Source organism: Channa argus, chromosome 17 (genome assembly GCF_033026475.1).
Source record: "Channa argus isolate prfri chromosome 17, Channa argus male v1.0, whole genome shotgun sequence".
Lineage (NCBI taxonomy): Eukaryota > Metazoa > Chordata > Actinopteri > Anabantiformes > Channidae > Channa > Channa argus.
In genome coordinates, this window is record NC_090213.1 from 16,630,811 (window position 1) to 16,645,112 (window position 14,302).

The following is a 14,302-nucleotide window of genomic DNA, read 5'->3' on the forward strand; positions in this document are numbered from 1 at the left end:
TTAGGACAGATGAGACAAAGCTGAAGCTTTCTGGCAAGTCACATCAGCTCCATGTTTAAAGAAATGAACATGAAGCATGACGCACCGAGCCTACTTTGAAACACATGAGGCTCGCTTATGTTTTGGGGCTTCTTAGCTGCATCTGGCACCGGGCTGCCTTGAATCAGTGTAGGACACAATGAAATCTCCTCCGACAGGATAATGACCGAAAACATGCAGCTAAACCAAACACTAGACTGTAATGAAGAGGCCTTGATCTAAATCTATGGAAACAGCTAAAACATGGAGTAGGGAGAAAGGCCCCTTTAAGGCCAAGTCTGCTTGAGCAGTTTGCTGCAGAAGCTTTAGTGGGTAAAGGTTATGCAACAAAATATCAGGTGTAGGGTTGTTATTTTTGGTCCGTGCCATTTTCATTTTTAATACTTTAAATATTTTCTGGACTTGTTTGACAGATATTTCCCAATATATTGTCCGTTCTTTTTTCAGGAAGTGGAATTAACTAATTTGTCCACGTCGGAGGTACATAAATGATTAGTACTACCTCTTGCTGCCAAAGTACTCATGAATATGTGTCATAACTATATTGTATATTAACATTGGAGTTAAACAGTCATAGATATGTTTTGGGCACCATTATTCTTGGAGGTAAAACAGAAAAATGTCACAGAAAGTACACTGCTGTCACACTCTGCCAAATATATATAAGCAGCTTAGGGAAGTGCTACAAGTTATTTTGGCTGTGAGCCACTGGCAGTGAAACAGACAGACATACTTCCAGTGCACTGATGGAAAGTTTGAGCTCTGTCTGCCTTGTTGAAATACTGTAAGGAGAAGCACCAGTGCTGTATCATTTATTCTACCACTTTAGTCCAATAAAGATCCTGCATGATTTATTTTGTGCGTTAAAACAATAATGAAACAAGCAACTTACTATAAACATCCTATCAAATACTTCTGGTGTCACATTTAAATTTAAAGAAACATGAATTTTCAATCTAAGTAATATCGTGCAAAATAACCTGCGTTTTAGTTTGGCAATCATAGTGCAGACTTGTGAAGCCATACTGCTTCATATAGATAAGCTGTCAGAGCACAGGTTTTACAGCCTCAATATAGAAATACTCACACAGTGTTTCTGATCTCAAGGAGCTGCTAAGGAAAGTGTTGGGGCCTTTGATGGAGGAAGAAAGAGCAGCCAGTCTCAGACTTCTGGAAGTGGCATCCAGCTTCTCATCCTGGAAGACAGGATGACACAGTAACCGGTAAGCAGAACATACAGGCATACAAGCAGCGCTCTGAGGCTGCAATGCATTTTGAACCAAGTCAATGTGTTAAAAAAAAAACAGAATTCAATTTTAAAAAATGTATTGATGGTGATGAAGACTAAAAAAAAAGTAGAATGATTCAGTACATCTGTGTAAAATGTAAACAGTTCCGTATGTACAAGTGGCTCATATCTGATCTTTTTACCTGTAACTAACTCAAATCAGATTCCTTTTGTCTGTCATTTTTGCCTGTTTGTGGTCCTAGATCCCACTCATATCTAACCTCTGACACGTGTTCATGTGTTGTTTTTTGCATCTCACAGTTGGGTTAAAACAAACAGAGGAGAGCAACAACAGAGAGGCTCTGATCGATGAGATTAGCACGTTTCAGATTAGTCGGACATTTATGGAGAGTTTGTTGAGGAAACTGTGTGAAGTGACAGTTGCATAGATGACGTAGGAACTGTAAGCACATGGAAATTAATATTTGAGCGTGCATGGAACTTTAGGTCTGCAACTGCATTCACACAAGAGCTGAACACATAATATAAGAAACATATGTGATCTACTACAATAAAAAGGTTGAATTTTGTCATTGTGTTGCACAGTTCACCAAGTCACTGATGTTTTAGAAACTAGTGTTTCAGTGAACCACTAACACGTGTGGTGTAGAGGCTGTTTGTTGTTGTTGGCATTGCTGAGTCTGATCAAGATGGACGTCTTGTAAAGACATTCCATCAATCCGTTTTCCTTAAACAAACCCTGGGTGGGCAGCAGCTATTAGGTTAATGCAATCGCCACTTACCGCACAACACAGGAGTCATTTGGCAAACCAACAAGGTTTCTGGTAGATTAAAACCATTTTAAAAAAGTGACTCTATTGCTGTTCAGGGGAAGCTGCATAGTGCTGATGGCTATCGGCTGTCAACAACAATGTCTCGACGGCTCCCTTGACTGTTTTATAGCACAGAAGATGACTGTAGCAATTAACACTGGTAAAATTCGGGTTTTGTTTGGGCTTATATGCGCCATTGCTCAAGCTGGTCCCACTCTGTCCATTCATGATGCATTACCAGCATGTTAAAATTATTCATTTATTCATACAAGTTGCAAATTAGGTGCGGTGAGCGTACACACTGGCACTCGTGTGGGCGAACTAGACACATAAATGGCTCTCAAAGTCAGGTTATCCGTATCCAAATGGCTGCTGTTTGAACAAAGCAGTGCAATTAGTGATTGAAATAGAAAAAGTGTGGGTTGTTGTTTAGGAGCATTATAAAGCTCATTTTCAAGTGTACAGAATTGCAACTGTCTGTGTCATACTTGGTATTCTTGGATCCTGCGTTTGGACTCATCCAGCTGGTGCTGAAGGTCCCAGACAATCTCTTTGTATTTTGTGTAGCGCTGCTCTACCATCTCCCTCTGCCGCTGCGACTCCTGAAAGTGCAAAATGGAGAGTGTGTCAGCACACCGACCGGACACAAGACGCTACAGTCCTTAACCCAGCCAGAAGAACCAAAGGTGTGATTTTTCTGCGTGCTCACAATGTCTCACAAGTAGGTCTGAAGGGATCAGAGAGCGGCTCTTGTTATTTCTGTGCCCACATTTCACTGCCTGCCTGACATCCACTCCACTCCTCCCCCCTTTTTTAAATGAAGACTGAGAACCAGCCGTTGTCCATTGCTTGCCTTAAACACACCATTTATTTGCCCCTGCTCCTCCCCAGCTTAGTGAGAGCGAGAGCATCCGTAGAGTAACAGTGTGTTTGCGTGTACTTAAGTAACCAGGTTAGTCTGGATTCCTCTGGAAAGCTGATTTCTGAAGTGTCAGAAAACCAGTAAAGCTGGTGTCCAGCGAAACCTGATTCGCCGAGGTAGATTTCTGTCGGACGCCAATTTCTTTATCCCGTTTACACGTAACCAGGTTTCTAATCTGATTTCGCCAACTGTCCATGTGCGTAACAAGGCTGCAGACAGGAGCACGCAGCTAAATGAACGGAGAGATCATTAATGGGGCAATGCTGCCTAATGTAAACACTGTTCCCCAATTACCAGAGAGAGCGGATTTCTCTGAGCACCCTGGTTACTTAAGTGCACGTAATAGCAGTAAAAAAAAGAGAGAGTGTGATATTAGAAATTAAAACGTTCTGTTCTGATTGTTACAGCAGTAACATTCTAAAACACAAAGTTACATGTTCACACCCACACACAACCCTGCAGGAAGAATTTGGAATGAATTTAACTGAAATGAATTCAACTGTCTGCTCCTCCGTGGCTTACTCGGATCTAATTTTAGATCTAACATGAGGTCAAAGACTGTACAAAAACCCTGTTCTTTTCCAACATGCTTCCTGCCTAAGTAAACTCAGCCCCACCTCCTCCATCATTTGATTAATACTAATGCTCCAAATGCATCTATGGTTAATTCATAAATCAAAGGAAATGTTCACATTTTTTTCGATAACTCAAAATAGTTCTAAAAGTTGGCTAATTAAAAAAACAAAAAACAAACAAAAAAAAACCTTCAGGATAATTGCTACACCCTGTATTCAAATAGGCTGGGCTACATGTAAAAACGCACCTCCAGATCTCTGAAGTTCTCCACCAGACACAGTTTCTCTGGAACTGACTCCAAGTGATTCAGAGCTACTCTGATTTTCTGGAAAGCAAACACATAAAACCCAGTTACTTTACATATCAATAAATAAATGCACAACTACTACTAAGACAAAGTCTAAAAACATTTGTCTGAGAATTCAATATGTGTGTATGTACTAAAATTACTAAATGGCACTGAAAGCTTATTTTAGAACACGATCTTCATTGTACATTTCCTGTTATATTTAAAAACTAAGAATTTCAAAGTCATAACATACCATTTAGGGGAAAAGCAATAACCACATGACACAATAACACAAAAATAGAAAATTAAGAATTAGTCATGGTCTACTCGGTTGGTAGAGTGGCTGCCTAGCGACCATAGGGACAGAAGTTCGCGCCCCGCTTTTCCCGACCACATGTCGAATGTCTCTGGGCAAGACACTGAACCCCCAACAGCCCATCCTAAACCCCGTCCGTGCCGCTGCATCAGGAAGGGCATCTGGTGTAAAAACTTTGCCAAACCAACATGCGGACAAATTATCTGCTGTGGTGACCCTGAACTCACAGGATAAGCCCAAAGGACAAAAAAAAAAACAATATTGGGGCATCACCCTAGTTCCCCTAGCCTCATTCCCTTACCCTCAGGGTTTCCCATGTTCCTTAAAACAATTCTCAGGGCTGATAAAAGATGAAACCAAGAAAGGTGAGGAAATAATATTTGACAAAAGACATTTAGTGAGATGAAACGACATTCCCAGTCAAGGGCCATCTCAAGCAGTGATTACTAATAATAGCTGCACAGCTGGATCAGTTGTAGCTACTGATGCCTTTTTTGTGCACAGATAATTGGATGTACTGGTCATTTAACAAGGCTGCACAGCTGATACTGTTAGTGCTGTTGTGTGTAATTTATGTCCTCCCACATTGCAAAAAGAAATGTGATATATCCAACTCTGCATATAAATGAATGTTAGGTTTCATAAAAAAATTCACTAGATACGCACCACAAACCAACATTTAGATTATGTACAGTTCAGCCAACAAGTGAATACATTTATTTGCTCTGCGATGTTGTAAACCCCAGATGTCAATAGTATTGTTTAGGGGAGGAGAAAAAAAAAAACAATCTATATAAAATATATTTCTAGGCAGTGGCCTCAAAAAACTTACAGCATGGTATTTCAGACAATGGATCCAAAATATTTTCGCCTTTAGTTGCAGATTAAATGTTGAATGGATCAAATTGCTACTTTTGCCCTTCAATACACACTCAGCAACCCATAATGAAAAAGCGAAAACATGTTTCTTAGGCTCTGAATAAATAAGACACGAGTTTTTTGTTTTTTTTTTGAGAAATCTAAAAAAAAAAAAAGGTTCTTCTTCTGTCATTGTAATTTACTGAGTATACATTGATTTTATCCATTTAAAATTAAATCTACACCACAATGAAGTGTGTAATTATTGCTGGGAATCCAGACAATTGACATTCAAACATTTTCTATGGATTTATTATATCTCCAACTAGAAAATAGCAGGCTTAAGCCTACAGGCTAAGAGACGTGATTTCATCCCGCCTGGTCAATTCAAAAGCTAATTGAGGACTTTTGTTATGACACACTCAGCACAATCTTTGATTAAATAACAACTCTGGCAACATGCTATTCTATTCGTCCCGCCACTGTATGTTTAAATAGCCTTTCCAGTCCCATTCAGAGCATTTAAACATCTAAAGAACGGGTTTGTTGCAAGGCGTAAACCTGATTGCTGCACTGAATAGCGCACTGACATACAAGCAGGCCTCGCAAGATGATCCTGACAACGCTGAGGTCGATGCTTCTGCCACCGTGTTGTTGCAGTAAGCACAAATGATTTGACTTGATGCTATTCCCTTTTGAAGTGCTACATAACTGTATGCTTTGGACAGCCTCATTTATTTGTTTTTCCAGAACATAAAAAGAACTCGGGTCAATGTAACCTTTCAGCGGTGCTGAGGAGTTTCAGGCTGATATCAGATAGCTGATTGGTTAATGCTTATAGTTTAGACACAGAGTTCAATAATGCACTGTCAATACAGCTTGGTTCTTAACCCCATCAGCAAGAATTATGATAATTAACAGTCTATGGGCCCTAAATACAATCAATTTCAACCCTGAGTTAGACCCTACGGGTTACAAACGTAGCCTTAGGTGAACCTACAAACACAGATGCACTGAATCACACATGAATTGTAAACTTTAGTACCATTTATAACTGAGAGTCGTCAAAAAATAAAAACATATTTTTCTGTAATGTGCCCAGCATTCAAACCATCCATGATATAAATGCTGGGGACGCAAAGTCCCTCTGTTAAAAAAAGGCATGTGCAGAAGAGGTTACAATTTGCCAAAGAACACATCAACATGCCCTTGAAATGGTTGGTTCAACAAGACAATGACCCCAAACACACTAGGAAACGAGCAAAGTCTTGGTTCCAAACCAACAAAATGAATGTTATGGAGTGGGCAGCCCAATCCGCTGACCTTAATCCAATCGAGAACTTGTGGGCTGATAGCAAAAATGCTGTTTCTGAAGCAAAACCAAGAAATGTAAATGAATTGTGGAATGTTGTTAAAGAATCATGGAGTGGAATAACAGCTAACAGCTTGAGAGGTGCCACAAGTTGGTTGACTCCATGCAACACAGATGTGAAGCAGTTTTAAAAAACTGTGGTCATACAACTAAATATTAGTTTAGTGATTCACAGGATTGTTAAATCCTAGAAACAAAAACATTTGTACAATAGTTTTGAGTTTGTACAGTCATCGGCAGACACTGCTATTTTTTTGAACACACCCCTTTCAACTAATTGCCCAATTGCACAGCCTTAGGAGCGTGCACATCATGAATGCTGGGTCTTGTTTGTTTTCTGAGAATCCACTGCACCTACTGGTAACTTGTTTGCCACATAGCAATACAAAAATATACTAAAAACCTGGATTATTCTGGTTAGTCACATTGTGCTGCTATTATTTCGAACAACCCTGTACGTATTCATCACTTTGACGCAATCAAACCTTACCATCTCTAGATCCAAAACACGATCCTGTAAAGACACAAACACAGCAGTATCATTTTAAGTGCATACAAAAACAGAATCAATGTCAAAGTAAAGTTTAAACTAATGTAACAGAAAATGTTGTGTGCATGGGACAGTGAGTCCAGGTGACTGCTCACAATGTGTGAGAAAGAGAGTGAGAGGAAAAGAAAGACAACTGTGACCAAAGAGAGGAGTAGAAGCTTCCAACAAATGGGTAACAAGGGAAGGAAATGCAGGGGCTAGGGAGAGTCTGTAGCACACAGCAGGCTTCTTATCACACACAGTGACACAAACACAAAGACAAACCACTCTCACCGCTCATCCAGCTCCTGACTGATGTTCCCTCACTAACGATGCATAAGTGATGCTATGCCTCTTATCTGCCACTCAAACACACACCTGCTGTTGCCCGCAACTGGCTGCCGCTCCCCCCCTGCCTGTAATGTGTTGATGGTTTGTAACAAGGGTACTTTCTTTTCCTCAACCCCCAATTTCTTCCTCTTTTTACGCTCATTTATGTCCCTCACTCTGTCTTTCCTCTCTACATTTCTCTCTCCTCATTCTTCATAATTAAAAGCTTGGTTGGGTCTGAGAGGGCTGATTAATTGCACGCGATCTCTGGCAGGTGCAATCCTAGAGTAGCAGATGGGACCCCGGTATCCAACACACACATGCATGCTCACGGGCGCATAGACAAATTTAGAAAGCACTATTGCTTAGCAGACATTTTAGTAGATGTGCACGTGCGTGTGTATGTGTTTCAATGTTTAATGGTGAGTGAAGGGCTGGTGTGCAACTGAGGGAGCCCACTCCAGACTAGGTGAGTTGGTGTCCTGCCAAGTGTTGATGCTGCAGTATTGTAAGATGAAGACAAGTCCTCTGGTGGCTTTTAAACTCTAAGGTCTTGTGTCTGCAGTAATTAGCTACTTGTCCGAGCAAGGCTGCACGGAGCCTATCAGGCACATGGCTGTGTACTAATGTTTGTGGCACTGCATCACAGAACTCCTAGCTATAGCCCAACAATTCCTTGGGGGGGAGGGGCACAAAAGAAAAAATGCACATATATTCTAAAAGTAAAAATTATTTGGAGGCAATATGGTACATAAAAAGAGTCCTGGCTGTCCCTTTCTGCAAACATACAGCTGAAATTATGACAGTGCAGGACATGGATTGTTAAAAGGTATAATGCCGACCTGAAAGCTCCTCATTTCTTCCTCCTTCCTGCGACTCCTCTCCAACAAGTCTGAAATTACAATATTGTGTAAGAAAAGAGAATGTGGTTGCTGTAACACACATCTAGACACAACACCACCAGGCATGATTTGTTTATTATTAATTAACATAACCGTTTTCTGGTTGTGCTGCTGATGCATGATATGGTGTTAATGGATAATTTTTACCCAAACAGGTGGAGGAGAGAAACTCTGCTCGTCATTGTCTGCAGCCCCTGAATTGTTTTTCATTACAATCACTCATTGTTTGCTTAATGAGACGCAGATGTAATAACTGTGATTTCTTATAGCAGAAGAGTTTTAATAAAGCAAATACCTCAATATTTGCCTAACTTTACTTTGCTTGACATTGTGCCAAACAGAATAAGCTTTGTGCAAACTAGTTTTATACAGTTGTAACGAAGCACTTGAATAGGGGAAAAAAAAACAGACCCACTGCTTTACATTTTCCTCCCTATTAATCCCTGCCTACCCCACTGCCGAGTACCAGAATCAGTTTGTATCAATCAAAACTGGAAGATACAATCTTAGATGAGGCTGGAATGTGGGAAGACAAAATCAAGTGTACGTTGCCTGACAGACTGTGGCTTTTCTGTGTGGACTTTGGAGTCTCTCCCCAGGCTTGTGTGGGTTTCCTCTGAGTACTCCAGTTTCCTCCAACAGTCCAAGACATGCATGTCAGGTTAATTGGTGACTCTAAAATTGCCCGTAGGTGTGTTTTTACTATCATTGCTAATGTGCCTCACCCTCTATCCTGGGTTCAATAACCAGTTACCTTAGGATGAATACATCGTGACCTCCTAAAAAGCATACTGTAAAACCTGGGGTAGGTCCTGTAATACTAGAACTACTACTTCTACACACTGCACGAGTACTGAAGTGACTTGAAAGTAAAATGCAAACACTCGAGCCACAATATTACACTAATAATTCACAGTAAGGCAATTGTATCATGGAGGGGGTTCTACAGACTGCAGGGATTAATAGCTACTTACTGAGATTAGCAGAAATGTAGGTATAATAAAAATACAACTTAAGAATACAATTCCCAGTTTGATAATAGAAATAAAAAATTAGTAAAGGAATGAACTCAGTTGTTAATTGGTACTTGCATTCCTGATGTAAAGGTTGCAAACGCATTGTGGCGTTATTGCTTATACTACTGTAAGTCTTGTGTTGTTTTGCAATATTAACAGATTCACTAAGGAGCCACATTACTAGGTACCCGTAGTCAGGGGATAACAGGGGATAAAATCTTAATTCCCATGACTTGATTTCAAATAACCAGATATTGTAGCTGTTGTCACAACAGGATAAGTCTTAGCTCTAATTAGTATGGAGACCATATCAGTGCTTCTGCCTGTTGAGAAGGCAGACGAGGCTAGTTGAGTCAAACTGCTGATTGGATTCAAAGATGGAGTGAACTGTGTTTACACATTAAGCTGTATCATGAGATTCCTTATTTGTACAGCCAAAAACTGTCCCTTACTTCCGGTCTTCCATGTCTCTGGATATGTCCAACTATGACTCTGAGGTCTGGGGGTTTCTTTTAACTTGCTATGTTAATGTAACACAAATTAGGCCAGTTTCACTGTATTATTCCGACACCTAAAAACAAGATGTTCCTCCTCTGGCAGTTACAGCTCATTAGTAGAAATTCATTCAAAAAGTGGACTCGAGGTGGGAAAAACAAGTCCATTTTCCATGGAAGTCTCAAAGTTCACACACATTAAGATGCTTCCTCAAACATTTGTAATCGTAAACAGAGCAACCTGTGAGGAAAAAAAAACACTCCAGCACAGACAGCCAATTTTACAAGCACCCATTAGGACACAGGACACAAAACAACTCTAACAAAAATCCTTCAATAATGTGAAGGTGCTACATTTGTTATCGCTCTTAATTACAGAGAGATTCAGTGTAAATAAGAGAGGAAGAAAACAGATTTAAGTGTACGACTAGGCTGAATGACAATGTTTTCATTGAGATTTTGCTATGGCCAATATTCACATTGATTTACCATTTCAAATTAAACAGACGTGGATGACCAATACATTTTTTGTTCAATTTTTTTTTTTTTTTTTATCTGTTATTAGCTGCCTAATAAAACAACAGAGTCTGATTAGTCTCATATGATACTATGCTGTGACAAGTTTTATATAGCCTGGGTATGTGACTCACTGGCGTGCTTCAATGAAGATAATGCCGCAGTTTAAGTGAGAAGAAACACCACACACATCATACACTAAATTCTCACACTTCTTTGAGAGGAATCAATTTCAAGGTGTTTTAGTAATTAAGTACTGTTTGTGTACCTTTCTTTTCAACACTGACTGAATGCAGCAGCTTCTCCTGTTGGTCCAAACGATGCAGGAGAGCAGCCTGCTCTGAATCCCGGCTTTGCCTGAGGGCCTTCAACTGATCCCTGGTCTGTTGATGCTGCTTTCTCAGGCGCTCTTCTCTTGTGTCGCGCTCTCGCACCTCCTCACACAGCCATTGTAGCTTGATCTGGTTGGTTTAAACAAATACACAATTAGTACATTATCTATCTAAAAAGAGATGAAGGTTAGCTTAGGAAGGTTGTTACCGTCAAGATTTGATTTAATACTAAGGAAAACTAAAGCTTATTTTCCAGTGGAGAGCAGCTGTAACAATGCAACACAATTTCCTTATGGGATCAATAAAGTACTTTGAATCTTGAATTAGAAGGAGCTCTCTAGTTATTAGGTCCTGTTCAAAAGTTAGTAACCTGTTTTTTAATTCTATGTTATTTTGGGTAAAACATGGCTCTGGAAGTTTGCTGGTCTAGAGCGTTCAGGTGGGTGTTAACACAATGCCAGGAGGGAAAGACAGAAGCAATGGTCTGAGAAGTCTTATTTTCCTGTACATCAATCTGGAAACCATTTCTAAATGGTTTGGAGTTCAACGTTCCACAGTAAGACAGACAAAGCAAAACGGCATCTGAACAAACCACTAGACTCCTCTGGACAGCAGCAACACCTCCTAACTAGTTCATAAATCTAGGGCCTTACTTTCTACCTTCTTACTTGCAATTGTCCTATTCATATATTTTCTTAAGGTGACCCTACATTTACTACCAATGGTTACTAATAACAGTAATCAATGCAAAAGACCTAACACAGGACCTTAATTAAAGCTCGAGTACTTTCTGTCATATCTCAAGGGAATCCTTGTTTAGAGGAAAATTCCTTTTCTATTTAAAAGCCGTTCTGCTCCAGGAGATCCCAAGCTGGAAGACTGCAATTCTCTTGTAAAGCTTACTGAACAGCCAGTGTAACAGAGTTTGTGCAGAGTGCCTTGACCTAACGAAAGTAAAAAGGCATTAGGGCAGACATTGTAACTCTCCCAGGACTTCTAATAATCTCCTGTTACCTCTAAATGGAATGCAATACTCCCAAATTTGGATGTTCCCTCTAAGTTTGTTGTAAGAAGACCAATCCCTCGCATTTGTTTGCAAAAAAGTTAAACTAACTGTCTATATTAGCAACAGTGCATATAAGGCAAACTGCTTTTTACCATTTTGACTGTTAAAGTTTTTTTCCCTGATAAAAGACACTGGTCAAAGTGCTTGGCATATGAAATAAAGTGAGTTTCAAAATGTAACTGTCTCCTTTTTTCAAATAATAACTTGTGTGTACAAACACGGGGTAATGTACTCATTTAATTAATCTTTTTTGTTTTAGAAAAAAAAAAAAAAAAAAAAGGCTACCATACCTCCGTGATATGGAAGGTGACTACAAAGGTAACTCCGTGATATGGAAATGTCAAAGTTTCTCATCTCTCTTTCACTTGCCTTTGTGTAAGGGGTTCAAATTAATAACTTAAAAAAATAAATAAATAAATAATAAAAATATACTGGCTGAATGGCCTAGCACTATGTAGAAGTCATGGTACATGTTTATATTTTGATATCTTAACATGTTATTTGTAAACTAAGCAGACTTTTGACCATAAGTAAAATAAGTGTTGCCAGCTTTCTTCCACAAATATGTGCACAGAGAAAAGATTAAAACAACAAAAATATCTTTTAAATAATTTTAAACACCCCAACTACCAGGACCAAGCATAAGGTAAAACACTGATTGATTTTGTCCAGAGCGCAATGTCTATGCAACAATGTATACAAATATTCATAACAAATATATATAAATATTTGTAAATACTTCTTGCAGCCGGTTGTTACAGCAAAGCAAACTAATTGGTTAAACAGTTATTTTAAATGTGCTCTATAGTAAGCCTGTAAATCATACCTAGACTTTACTAACATAAAATCTCCTAACAAGGAAGCTAATTATCTCTCTTGTTCTCCAGTGTTTTATTTTTGGAAATGCACAGTACTCTGAAAGCATTGCTGACAGCAGTTATACATTATGCTGATAAACACTTAGAACTCTGCAAACACATTTTAACACTATGTCATGCATCAGCACCACAACGATAATTACCTGTTTCTTTTGTACAGAAAACCATTGCAATGAATATAAAGGGGCCTAATTTTTTTTGGAAAGAAGCCAGGCAACCATTACTGCAAGAGTGGAAGACAAAAAGGCAGCACATTAAATAAAACTGCATCTTATGTTTGCGATTAAGAGTCCCACAAATGCAGACTATATAAATATAGAATAATGAAAAACAGTCAAATACTCTGACTTACCTTCGAAGGGTAGTGCAATTTACAATTTAGCCTTACCCTTATAATTAATGGAGAAAGACATTCTGTCCCAAACCCCTGAAATTCACAAATTTATTCTGATCAATGCTGACTTTCACTGCACATCAGTGCTCAGCCGGTAAGGTTTGCACACTTTACCAGTAAATGTTGGCTTTACACAACAAAAATTGGGACTATACATATGGTCATGTCAAGTTTACCAGATCAAAAACAATAATTACATTTATTAAACACTGTTGTCTCATTAATTGACTGGGGAATGTGTATGTGCATGTTAACAGTGTTATATGCCTGTGTTCTCTCAATTATGTAATATATTTTTCAGAAAAATTATTTGCACAGAAGAACCATACTTTTGTCTCAGCTAGCCAGCGGTGGGGGTCTTTGACTAATCCAGGTTTCTGGGCAATGGCCTGTTGAAACAGAAAAGATAAAAAGTAAAGGAAATGTGAGTTTGCCTGTTTGTGTTAACATACATTACAACATTCAATCCCTAAGAAAATATATCTAACAAAATCTGTAATCTGGAATTCATGGATGTAAATTGACTAAATAGGAAACAGCCAGCCAGACAATCCCTCCTCTCAAACCCTGAACTTCTGTGAAGAACGGCTTGTCAACTTAAATTGGTGTGCATCTGCATTAAACAGCCTATGGAAATACTCGTGCATGCATACACACCTACACACAGTGGTTATGTGTGTCATGAAAATGAGCTAGAGGAGCATACTCCATTCTTTTTAGACAAGCTTGTCAGCATCAGCAATACAAACTGACTGCCAACTTTTAATGATTACCGACGCACACATACAAAAAAACACAGCCTTAAAACAAAAAGACACTCAGATGCATAAGTAAAGTCACATAATTAGATGCCAGTGAGTTGAGAACACACCTCCGCTAAAGCTATGCTATTGAGTTATACCAGCTCCATGTTGAGTTTTAGCAAAGGTTAATAATCCATTCTATGTTTCATTACTTGCTTGTTTTACATGATGAAGTTAATATATGTGCAGGCCAATATCTGAAATAAAACATCAGATATGTTGTCATGTCTAAGCTAAAAGCATTTTCCTTAATCAAAACCAATTAAAACCCAATCAGATGTCTGAGTGGTGGCGAATTAGAACTTCACTAACCACGGCACCAAGTTTAGGAAATAATATAGTTTCCAAAAGTACAGAGCGCAAAAATGTAAAAAGAGAGGTAGGTGACATGTAACAAAGGACTTCAAATTTATACTGTACAGTATGTTAGGCTGCTTAAAGTTAATGTGCGGAACATTTTTCAAATTGTTCAAGTAGAATTATGCTCCATAATCTTAATGTGTAAGGTTGTGGTGAAAGCCTCCTGTAACAATGACTCAGTAAACAGTACTGGGAGCAATGCAGAGACATTTGCTTCTAAAAGCATTTTCAGCGAGGGTCGTCATTCTC

The 14,302-nt window shown here is 39.0% G+C and overlaps 1 protein-coding gene across 7 annotated transcripts in view; it reads right to left on the reverse strand.

Moving 5' to 3' along the window:
- Positions 1-14,302, reverse strand: part of LOC137102703 (centrosomal protein of 128 kDa) — a 37,879-nt gene that overhangs the window by 1,897 nt on the left and 21,680 nt on the right. For 4 of the 7 annotated variants that reach the window (XR_010911259.1, XR_010911258.1, XM_067482477.1 and 1 more), the window contains exons 18-24: positions 13,220-13,279; positions 10,489-10,681; positions 8,135-8,184; positions 6,924-6,947; positions 3,846-3,923; positions 2,589-2,702; positions 1,127-1,235 (exon numbers count right to left, since the gene is read on the reverse strand). Coding sequence is in view for 3 of the 7 variants with exons in the window: in XM_067482477.1 (XP_067338578.1) it covers positions 1,127-1,235; positions 2,589-2,702; positions 3,846-3,923; positions 6,924-6,947; positions 8,135-8,184; positions 10,489-10,681; positions 13,220-13,279 (628 nt within the window). In the remaining 4 variants the exon portion in view is untranslated. The other 3 variants (XR_010911260.1, XR_010911261.1, XM_067482478.1) reach the window with 3 other exon arrangements.